The 11,409-nt window shown below is 37.0% G+C and overlaps 1 protein-coding gene across 1 annotated transcript in view; it reads right to left on the reverse strand.

The window, feature by feature from the left end:
- The window catches only part of LOC107104461 (cysteine-rich protein 2-like), a 17,583-nt gene extending 6,780 nt beyond the window's left edge, over positions 1–10,803 (reverse strand). The window contains exons 1-2 of the mRNA XM_015404459.1: positions 10,593–10,803; positions 3,370–3,464 (exon numbers count right to left, since the gene is read on the reverse strand). Of these exons, the coding sequence (XP_015259945.1) occupies positions 3,370–3,464; positions 10,593–10,635 (138 nt within the window). The 5' untranslated portion in view covers positions 10,636–10,803. The remainder of the gene's footprint in view (positions 1–3,369; positions 3,465–10,592) is intronic.
- Positions 10,804–11,409: the final 606 nt, after the last annotated feature.

Here is an 11,409-nt window from a genome sequence, read left to right on the forward strand (position 1 = left end):
TTTATCGCTGTATTTATGTGTTTAATTGTGGCACTTTATATTAGAGACGTGGTTTTAATTAAGGAATGACATTTATTTATTTAATTCCACATTTAATTAATTATTGACACATTTAATTATTTATTTAATGCTGTATTTATTTATTTAATTTTGGCACTTTTTATCCTCCATAAAAATGAGCCTCACTTCACTGTTTGCTCAGTTATTCTGCTCAGGGAAACAAGAAATATGACGTCTCCTGCTATCTGTTGCAAATTTTGTTCTGTTTATAGGAAATTAAACCAACTTGTCCATTTTATTAAAATGTATTAAGATTAAATTAAACATAAAAACTTGTTTACATATTAAAAAGGCAGTATTTTGTGGATGACAAACTTGCAGTAATGCTAGTTTGTCATTCAGACATTAGTGGAATGTTTCCAACAGCGTGATTGAAGGAAGTTAGGAATGCTGAGCAAAACAAAGAACTTTTTTTTTCACACGTTCCGCGACTCCAACAGAACATTCTGTTTTCCTTTCCTGCTCGTCAGGCTTTACTTTAGCACGCAATTAATCCTAAATTGCTTCGCTTGCATTGTTTACTTCGCTAAGTATGTTATGATTATTACACCATTCATGACTGTGAACGCCGTTATCAGCTCAGCATGATTCATTGTGTGCTACTTCAGTGTTAGAAGTCTAATAAAAACAGTGGAAGTTGCCGAAACAACAGCCAGACAGTCTGATAAATCTCCTGCTGAGCTGTTAATACGTGAGGCTTTTATAATCAACTTTTTTAGTTGAACTGCAAAAGGAAAAACCTGCAGTAGCAATAAAAAAAAAATGGCTTGAAGCCAATTTTAATCAGTGCTGAACATCAAAACGTGTGACTAAGGATACAAAGGAATACACCTCGACAGTCTGTTTGTCTTTATTGTTATGATTGTCCTCACAGCACCTGGACGCGCTGACAATGTGCTGTACTGGGACAAATATTTACTCCATTGTTAGACTGGAACATGTTTCTAGGTCACAAAATCTCCCAGACGGAGGCCACCCTTGTTGGAATCCCCCGACAGATCCAGTCTTTATCCAAAGTTAGCGTCATACTGATTCCACCGTTTCCCTCTGCACGTCCCCATTCATCTTTGGTATAAAAGTTTGATCATATTTTCACTTTTGATTAACATAATAAAACACCTCTTTAAAACCTATTACGGTATGCTCACCTTGTTTTGCATCCGTCTAAACGTTGCAATGAACTAAATTATCAATACTCAAACGTATCTGGATAATATACTAATTTATATCAATATTATAATCTGCATATTTTTGCCATTTCTAGTTTTAGATTTCCTTATTTTTTGCACATTAAAAGAATAATACCTCGAATAAGCTAAATTTTGTCAAATTGTGTTATACTGGGGGTATTTATTTTACATTTGACACCATGTAGAGTGTTGATTTTATGTATACACATGCATATTTTTATCCTGTGCGGGCAGTGCTTTTATTTGATTTTATTTACTTTTATTTATTTTATCTTTTTTGTGCATCTCTTTGGAAACCTTGTGTTTATTGAAATCGTGCTATATAAATAAAGTGGATTGGATTGGATTTATTTATACATTTAAAAACAGAATCTTTGAGATTCTGGTGAGAAAACACGTTCCATGTTTAGATTAAAAAATGTGAGTTTTTCATGTTAATGTTTTCTTGCCTTTAATTATTTGTCATTTTTTATACCCATGATATAAAAAATGGTGTCAAATATTGAATATTTTGTTGGGTATTTATTTTGAGGTTGAAATTTTTGTGCTGTCACAAAACTACTATTAACATTTCATTAGCATCACTAATCTCTGCTGCCATTCTATGCTGGCTACAGAAGCAAATCACAGCCAACTTTTCTCCTTTATCATCCAACACTACATCTATACTCCCCACTATTTCCACACCACAGAAAATTATTGTGATGATGAATTTTCCATCTTGCGGGGGAGTGGTGACCTAGTGGTTAGGGGCATAGAGCTTGGAATCCTGTGGTTCTGACTTCGAGCTCCACTCCCACAGACTGCCACTCTGGGTTTCTGAGCAAGACCCTTAACCCCACACTGCTCCCAGGACACCCCAAGATGGCAGCCCACTGCTCCTCAAGGGGATGGGTTAAATTCAGAGGTAATTTTCTTCAATATGAGATCAATAAAGTTCTATTATTAATATTATTATTAAGAAAGGAAATTAGCAAAACATTGGTTTACAAAAAAGTTCCTGTACCTCCCGATTCCCAATCATATTTTTAACAGTTGAAAATAAAAATCAACTGCAGTCAATGACATATTACAAGAAAATAAAATAGAATCTCCATTAAATCATTAAAGTAACACCATTAAAGTGTCACTATTTTAATTTTAATTGTTTAAAACATTGCTGTCTATGCATAAAAATATGTATATTACAGATAATCATCTATATACGTCTTCCACACTCCCCTGCAATGACACTAGGACCCCCCCCTCCCACTTTGGGAACCACTGGGTTAAGATAACAATTTCACCATCTTAAAAGCTGCACTAGTGGCTTTTATTTTGCAAATAATTATTTCTGTCTCTAAGGTTTGCAGAGAGGAATGAAAGAGGGGTGGAAGACCTGAGACAGCCCCACCGAGGAGTAATGCCCTCTGTACAATTGTCATGTTCTCCACCCCCTCCACCATGACGTCACTCTGTCTCTCATGACTTTGTCGCAGATCTAAAGTCAACAAGCAGACAGTCTGTCTGTGGTTAGAACCAGAAAGTTCATGCTGGTTTTCCTCCTTCCACTCCGGTTTTAAAGAAAGTTTTAGAACTGCTGGCTGGAACCACAGAGACCAAAAACATCCTGAACTAACAGTTTGCTCACAGTCTGCTGAAGGCCAAACACATAAAGCTTTTTCACATCAAACTTTTAACACAGCCTGAAGCATCTGACTGCTGCCTAAATGATTATCCACACAATCTGTAACAGAATCAGAACGTCTGAGTTCACTTTAAATATGACTGCTCTCATCATTTCCCTTCATATCTGAACTGGTCATGTATGAGAAAAACTCTCTAAAAATGTATCTGTGGCATCAGATAGTTGGTTAATAAACAGTTTATGACTTTAAAAGTTAGGAATCCAAACAGTATCATCTTTCATCCCTCAGTGATAGAAGATAATCAACTGACAAATACTAAGAAAAAATATGTCTGAAATGTAATTATTAGTAAAAAAAGAGTTTAAATAATATGATGAATGTTAAAAACCAACCTTAGATTGAGTAAGTAGTCAAATAATTAATTATCTTGTGAGTGTAAGATATTTTTTTACTTGTCATAAATATTCAGAGTGTATCGTATTTCCTCTCACCTCAGCATGACCTCCTGGGTTCAGCGTCTTGCTGCAGCGCTCACATTTCAGGCAGAACTTATGCCAGTCCTTTCCTAAAGACGACACCTTCTCCGCTGTGCAACAAGAAAACATGAATTATTTTCATTTGAAAAAACAATTGATCAGATTCTGGGTTCTAAATTATATTATCAAATTTGGAATGCCATAAACAAAATGAAGTTTTAATCATTTAATAACGTAATTCTGTTTTAATGATAATTTTATGTCAGAAACAAAAATAAAAATAATTCCAAAAAAAGTTAAAAAACAATCTACTGGACTTTGTTTTCAAGTTTGGAGATGTTTCGCTTCCCATCTAGGAAGCTTTTTCAACTCAAAATGTCAGAATGTCAGAAATAGCATTGCATTCGAGGTTTTATACAGTAGCCCAACAAGGACTTGTTTTTGTTTTGAAAACATGCAAATTGAAACTGACGAAGGGGTCCACCCCTTTGGTACGGGGGTCGTTTGGCTCCTTTTTTTAGTCTGCAAAGCCCCATACCTGTCTATGTCTCTGAAAGGCAGGTCGTTAAAGTGAAACTAAGGCCTTGTTGGGCTCTGTATATAGCCTCGAAATTAACGCTATTCCTTAAATTTCTTATCGGAAAGCTTCCTGGATGGGAAGTGAAACGTCCTCAAACTTGGAAACCAAGTCGCACATGTAATAGAGGTATATTAATTTAGGAAAGAAGGGTACCTTGTTTGTTGTTTTTCTCTCCAATGTTTTCAAACATTGTTTTATTGTTTTGTTTTTTTCTCTTGCATGTTCGAAATAAAGAATAAATAAAAAAAATGTCCAGTGGATAGTTTTTTTTCCCACTTTTTTGTAATGACTAATACCTGGATGACTGAGAATCTTCACCAGCAAAAACAAAAATCATCATAATGCTTGATTATTGGCACAGTGAAACATTAGAAACCTGTTATTATGCAGAAAAAAACCCTTTTTACTGCAGGTACTCCTCCGCAGGCGTCATTTCACCTCCTCTCTGAAAAGCCTCCATCATTTCAGTCCCTCATTCAGGCCTTCATCCTCTCTGCTTCTTTTGTTTCAACTCACCACCCATCCCACATTGGTTCATTCATTCCTTAAACTGTGAATCTTCTCTCTGGGAGGAGATGTTCAGCAAGCTGCTAAACGATTTCCTCTCCTTCTGTTCTCTAAAGATTCATTCTCCCTCTGCCACCACAGAGGATTTTCCAATCATTTCAATATTACACTACAGCAAACCGTAATGTTTAGAAGACAAAGACGCAATGAAAGGAGGAACTCAAAAAAAAACGCAGACAGGTCAGCAACCTCGAATCTAATCACTGGAAGGAAGTAAAAAGGTGGGAAAAAGATAACGAAAAGCACTCAGAGAAATGAAAAGAGTGATAAATTATTATTTCTGACCTTCTTTTTTTCCACCTACAAGCCTCTTCCTGCTTCCCTCTTTCCCCTCCTCTACAAAAACCCATTCCTTCATTAGAGCCTTTAATCTGCACGTCTCACCTGTCAGAAGCTCATTACGCTTTATATCTTAGCCATTTGTGATTTACTTTTGAGAAGCTATGGTTTTTTAATGAGACAGAAGGATCTAAGATTAGCTGCAGCAGAACCTGTGTTGGACAAAACCTAAGCATCAATCTGCTTTGAATAACGGCGGTGCTGCTGTGTCACCATGTCGACCGTCTAAGTGATAAAAAACACTTAAAGGCCACTTACTGTAAGAGTCTGTATCAGTCTAAAGCGCATTCTTTCCACTGAGATTTAAAGGTCAACGTCATGAGTCACAGATTTCCATTTTCATAACATTTTATTCTATTTTGGTGGAGCTGTCGTCTGTTCCTCCCTCCGCCTCCCTTTACTGAAGCAAAATATTATCCTAACCCTGACTCCCACAGGGAACCTTCATCCTAATTAACATCTAAACTCCAGCCTGGGTTCAGCCAGTGTCTCCACTACATTTAGATTAGCCGTTTTATAAAACCTTGGCTTTAAAATGTTTTCTTTTCTATGATCTCCCACTGAAAATACCCATTGAAGAGGTAATTGTTACAGATTGGGGTATTTTTCAACTCTGAACAACACAAACAGGTAGAAGTTAAATAAAAATCTATCTAAATAATGTACAAAAAACAGAAAACGTAAGATCCTCATCATATTTTTCTAATCTGCTTTCAAGGATTCAGACTTTATTGTAATCTTTTAAAGCGAATTTTTTCTTTAGACATTTATTAAATGATTTTATCCATTTTAGTGCATTTGACCAGAGCATAGCTGAGTTTGTGTCCTTAAAAAACAGAGAGAAATTAGGAAGTTGAGGTTAGAGCAGAAAGTGTAAAGAGAAACAGCATCAGAAAAGCATTTCTGTGAGAGGAAGCATGAAAAAAAACTTGGCAACTTTCCTAGATGTGTCATCCTTTAGTTGATTAAATGCCCAGTCTCTCTTGGTTTGTGGGGTTAATTGTGTTATTTGGATGATTTTTCATAGATGAAAAAAAACAAAAAAAAATCTAAGAGGAAGTTTTGTTCACAACAGATTAAAAGTAACAAGGTACCAGAAGATCCAAATATATTTATTTCCGCTGGGTTCTCTCTTAAATGTTCAAATACTGGAAGGGAATAGACATTCTTAAGGCGATAAAGGGTTAACAAGTCCTAGTAGTGGTTATTCACCTCAGAAATACAGGAGAATGTACTTTTTCAGGCCATGTTAACCTATTTCATTAACATAAAGTCCTGTTTGATAACTTTTTTTGTTTAAATTAATCAAAATGTCACCTTATTCTAATTTTATTCATCAACTGACATTATTTTAATTCAGTTCAATTTCAAGTTAGTATTACCGATACCTGAAAGCTGGCTGTGAAGTATTGGCTGATACCGATACCATCTGTTTGAAATTGATGTGTGTGTGTATACATGAAAAACTGCATAATACTTGGATATAAAATAATTGCCATCATGGCTTTCTCAAGCTGCTGCCTACCTTTGTGAAGCAGGAAAAAGACTAATACAAAGTGAATCCAGTAGAACTTTTTATTTCCTACCTTAAATGGGTGACAATAGTTGAATAAACTTTTGGCTTTCAAAATGGTATCGGTGCTCTATTTGTTGGTACTCGTCAATACCAATACCACCATTTTAGTTCTGGATGGGGGCCTTGTCCTATGCTGGTATCGGTGCAACACTAGTTTAAGTTTATGGTTACAACCAAAATATCAACTTAATCAATTCAAGTCAGTTTATTTCTATAGCTTCAATTAACAACACATGTTAATCTCAAAGCACTTTATAGAGACAATTCAACCACATCATTCAGTCAGATTGATTCAAAGTTTACTACCTAAGGAAAACCAGTTGATTGCATCGACTCATTGACATGAAGGCAATCCCTCACACTAAGCATGCTTGTAGCGACAGTGGAGAGGAAAAATTCCCTTTTAACAGGAAGAAACTTCCAGCAGAATCATGCTGAGTATGAGCGGCCATCTGCCAAGGCTGACTGGGGTTCAAGGAGACAGAAACAGACATAGAAAAAGAAGCAGAGATACAAAGAAAATTGTCAACCAGCTCCACAGGCGGCCCCGTCCAGGAAACATACAACTAGGCAGATCCTATGTCATAGGATGAAGAGAGCACATCCAAATCAATCCAAAATCAAGCAATGAGATCAATTTTCAAGTCTACTGCATACTTTCCAATTGATTCATGTTATTAACCAATATCCTTACTATTTATTATTCAAACAGTGGATCAGTGTTAATTTCCCCTGGATGAACATTTAACAGCACTGAACATTTGGGTTGTTGTCTTTGCAGACAAACTGAAAGGGTGGCTGGTAAAAAAAAATAAATGTACGTATGTTAAGTTTAATTGATGATCTTTAATTGTGAATTACCGTAAAAGAAAAGTAAAAACCTTTTGGGAACACCAACCAGAACACATTTCTCTGTAAATAAGATTTAGCCTTGCTTCCAGTCTGAATGCAAATCCATTAATGGATGTTTATCAAAAAAAAAAAACATATAATCACGGCCTAAAATCTATTGTTGTTGTGTTATGCTGTTGTTTTCATACGCTTACATAACTTCACCTCTGCACCCTGACAAGACAAAGAGCCCAAAATAAAACCTTTGTTCAGGCTCAATGCTTCCAGTAAGGAAGAGTTCGGTCAGAGAGACAGATGGATAGATGGAGAGTGAGAAGCTTTCTAACAATCTTTTATCTGTTTTTTCTCCTCCCAAAATATCCCAACAGATACACTGAGCCTGATACAACATGACACTTCCTGTTTAGACTCAGAGGCTGACCAGCCTGTCAGGGTGATATGTGACAGAGAGTGAAACTGCCACACAGAGAGCACTGTGCGCTGCTGAAGCTTGATTTGAGTTTCCTAAAAGTTCTCTGGCATTTTTTCATAACTTTTTAAACGTATTAAAGCAGAAGAGATTTAAAGAAAGACTGTTTGCTGGACAAATGTTAATCACAAGATTTGGATTTCTACCAATTCCTCTTTTAATAGTGAAAAATCACTTCATTTGTTATGTTGATTCTTTGATTATTATTGTTTAATTATAGGGGAGTCGTGGCCTAGTGGTTGGAGCATTGAGCTTGGAATCCAGAGTTTCTGACTTCGAACCCCACTCCCAGACTGCCAATCTGGGTCCCTGAACCAGACCTTTGGGCTGGTTACCCTACTGCAGCAGTGTGTCAAGGTTTTTGATTTTTGCCCAGTTTTGAAACATGGTCTGTGCTATCTTATTCTACGCCACAATGCAGGACAGATAATCACAAACAAGCCGTGGGATCTAGATACGGCCGAGGCAGTGAGGAAATTGTGCGACAACGGAGGGACGTGAGGGCGAAAAAGAGCGGGGATCCAGGTGGAAAAAGGGTCCCATTGTTCTCGCGCACCTTTTTCTTCTAGCTGGTCCAACTTTATGAGTCGTTTTCCACAATGGCGGTCATACAAACAAAACAAGCCGGTAAGGTACCAAACAGGAAATACGCATGAGTAGAGCAGATGTAGATTTGACCAATCAGATGCCTCCTGTCTCCAGCACTGTCTGCGATCACCTACAATTTGGGAGAGGTGCACCAGAGTGTCTGCGGAAGGGGGCGGAGGCACATTTACATTCACTGCGACACACATAGACGACCTGGTTTCGGAGAATAAATCAGCCTTTAGCCCCACACTTAAAATACAGAGCGTGCATTTTGTTGCTCTGTACTTGTGACAGTGTAATGACAAAAAAAAATGTTGGAAAAAAAAAGAATCACAACTAAACCATCAAATCCACTTTATTTTTATTATTTTAGATTTATTTTTTAAATGACAGAAAATACATTTGACTAAAGTAAAATGTGTTAATGTCCATTACAGCGCTGCTAATGATCACAGAGAAACTAAATGAAGCTGCCGCTGAGTGACAAATGCTGCCTGCATGATGCAGATTATATTTGTTTTAGGATGAAGAATGATCGGAGACATTAGTTTAAATGCTAAATGTTTAATGGGGGGCTTTAAAGCTGACAGCAGACTGGTTTGATTCAAGGCTGCAGTTTGGACTTTGGATTCTATTCTCCAGGGAATTCAAAGAGAATGAACAAAAGGTCAAAGATCCATAAAAAAAATGACGTGATATTACTTAATAATTTACAACCCTGTCTGGGTGTGGCTCCAAAGCTCAGCTCAGACTGTAACTACAAATTAGCTTTGATACAAGAAACAAAAAGTGATCCTGTTCCATCAGAACCATATATACTGATTCAATTAGAACTTAATGGAAAACATGGCTGATCGTTCATGAGCTTTTATCAAAGCACAGGCCTGTTAATGGCTCGCTGTAATCTTATCCACAGATAGTGGAGCCATTACTACCAGATCTGGGCTGCACTGAGGCAGAGCAAATCATCTGTCAGCGTCTGTGAATCTGCAGCCGAGACGTTTTGGATCCGTTTTGGAGACGAGCTGCCACTTTCACTTCACTTCTGATGCATCTGAAATATCTCTGCAAAGAGCCTGTCTGACATTTTGTTGTACAATTACACAATCCCTTCCATTATGATCACTGAGCGGCTCAAATGACAGCCTGAATGTTTCTATAAAGTAAAAGCCACTACAGGAGAAGAAATGTTTTAGTCAGCCTGAAAATACACGTAAAAATGTATAATTATATAAAAAAGTATCATGGAGGATTTTTGCAAATTTGTGAAAAGACCAACCCTCTCCACTTAAAATAAAAATGCACATGCACAACCCTATACCTGCTCCCTAGAGGGAATGCCTATTAAACATGTGCGAGAGCGTGCACGAGCCAATTTTTTCTCGTGCACGCTCTGTTTAAAAACCTGCTGCTTGCATCACTCATGTAAGCTCCAGAAGAATATTTGCAATTTTTCCACTATGTCAGACTCACCATCAGTAAGTAAAAATGGGGGACAAGCACGTAGGACGGCCTTACGTTAACATATTACCAGAATGATTGACAATTAGGAGGACCACTTATTTTGATGATCCACCCCAGAAAAAGAACATCCTGCACCGTACCTTTAAGAAAATAAGCTTCTGATGTTAAATGCCTTTAGGAGAGCGTGACCATGCACATAAATATTCCTGATATGAATATTCTGAGGGAGGAGTGGGGCTGAGAAATGACTGGTCTGATTGGCTGTGATCAGCTCAAATCAAAGCCATAAATCACATAAAGGATGAGATAAGGCTCTCTAGAATCTATGTTTATACTTTTATCATGTGTCAAAAAATGAAAAATGCAGGAATAGAACATGCAGGAGAGCATTGTCTTTAACAGTTTGGAAAAAGGAGCATATGCCTAAATAATATGTTTTAAGTTATAAATACATTTATTACCATACCTTTATTTATAATCAATTATTAATATAATTAAAACACTAAAGAGTCAAGATTAATCAGGTATTCAACACTATAGATAATCAAACAGATGTTTTATTTGCATTTCATACAAGATACCATGAAGGTAGCAGACAATAAATAAATAAATAAATAAATAAATAAAACGCTGTGCTTAATGATCTGTCTGTTTTAACTCACTGTAAACACATCCTATTGATTAAAATAAATAGTTTACCACTCTCATTCATATTAGCAGAGATAATGTGACCGGAGGCCAGCTATCCCACCCACCAATCAACGCCCCCGGTCCGGATCAGCGGCACTAAAAGACGCACTCACCGAAATACACCGTCTTGTCGCATTTGGGGCACTTTGAGGCCATGATGGGAGCGGACGGACAGATCGGAGGGATGGATGGACGGATGGACGGTGCTCAGTCTGTCCTCCGGCTCTGTCTGGCTTTCTGTCTGCAGCTCCGGTGGAAAGGACACACCTCTCTCTGGATGTTCCTGCTGATTTAATGACGATGAGGAGACTCTCATCCACTGCTACTGGCTCCCCTGCAATATATAAACTCCTCCCAAGTGTTGACGTCATAGTTTCACTACAAGAATGAGACAGAGCTGCATTCATGTCAATGGTTTCCATAATTAGGACACTGTCACTTTTTTAATCACCCTTGAATCTATTAGGTGAGCATTTGTTTCCCATAATTAAATCTGCATTCAAGAGCTTGAAATGTTTGCAAATCTATGTACTTATCTTTTAATGTATTTACACATTTTAACGACACAGATTTGCAGTTAGGACATTTTTCAATTCTAAAACCTTTAATTGCTTCAACATAATTACTAAAAAATGAGATATTTTTTTCTTTTGTTGCAAGAGAAACAGTTTAGTTTGGAAACTGTTTTTTTCATCTGTATTTTTCTTTTCATTGTCAATGCGTTTTTTTTTTCTTTGTTTGAAGATTGTAGAAAAAATTATTAAACTACTTGCTCCATTTAAATAAACGTAGAATGATGGATTTCACTCAGTCAACACTTTATTTTGATCTTTGCAAAGAGAACAGTTCATCATACAGCCCTTATTGCTTGGTAATCAGACCTGTTCTGCCTGAGCAGTGTTCGTTCCCTCTTTGTTAGAGTCAAAACAA

The sequence above is a fragment of the Cyprinodon variegatus genome, unplaced genomic scaffold (assembly GCF_000732505.1).
Source record: "Cyprinodon variegatus isolate N-32 unplaced genomic scaffold, C_variegatus-1.0 Scaffold1752, whole genome shotgun sequence".
NCBI lineage: Eukaryota > Metazoa > Chordata > Actinopteri > Cyprinodontiformes > Cyprinodontidae > Cyprinodon > Cyprinodon variegatus.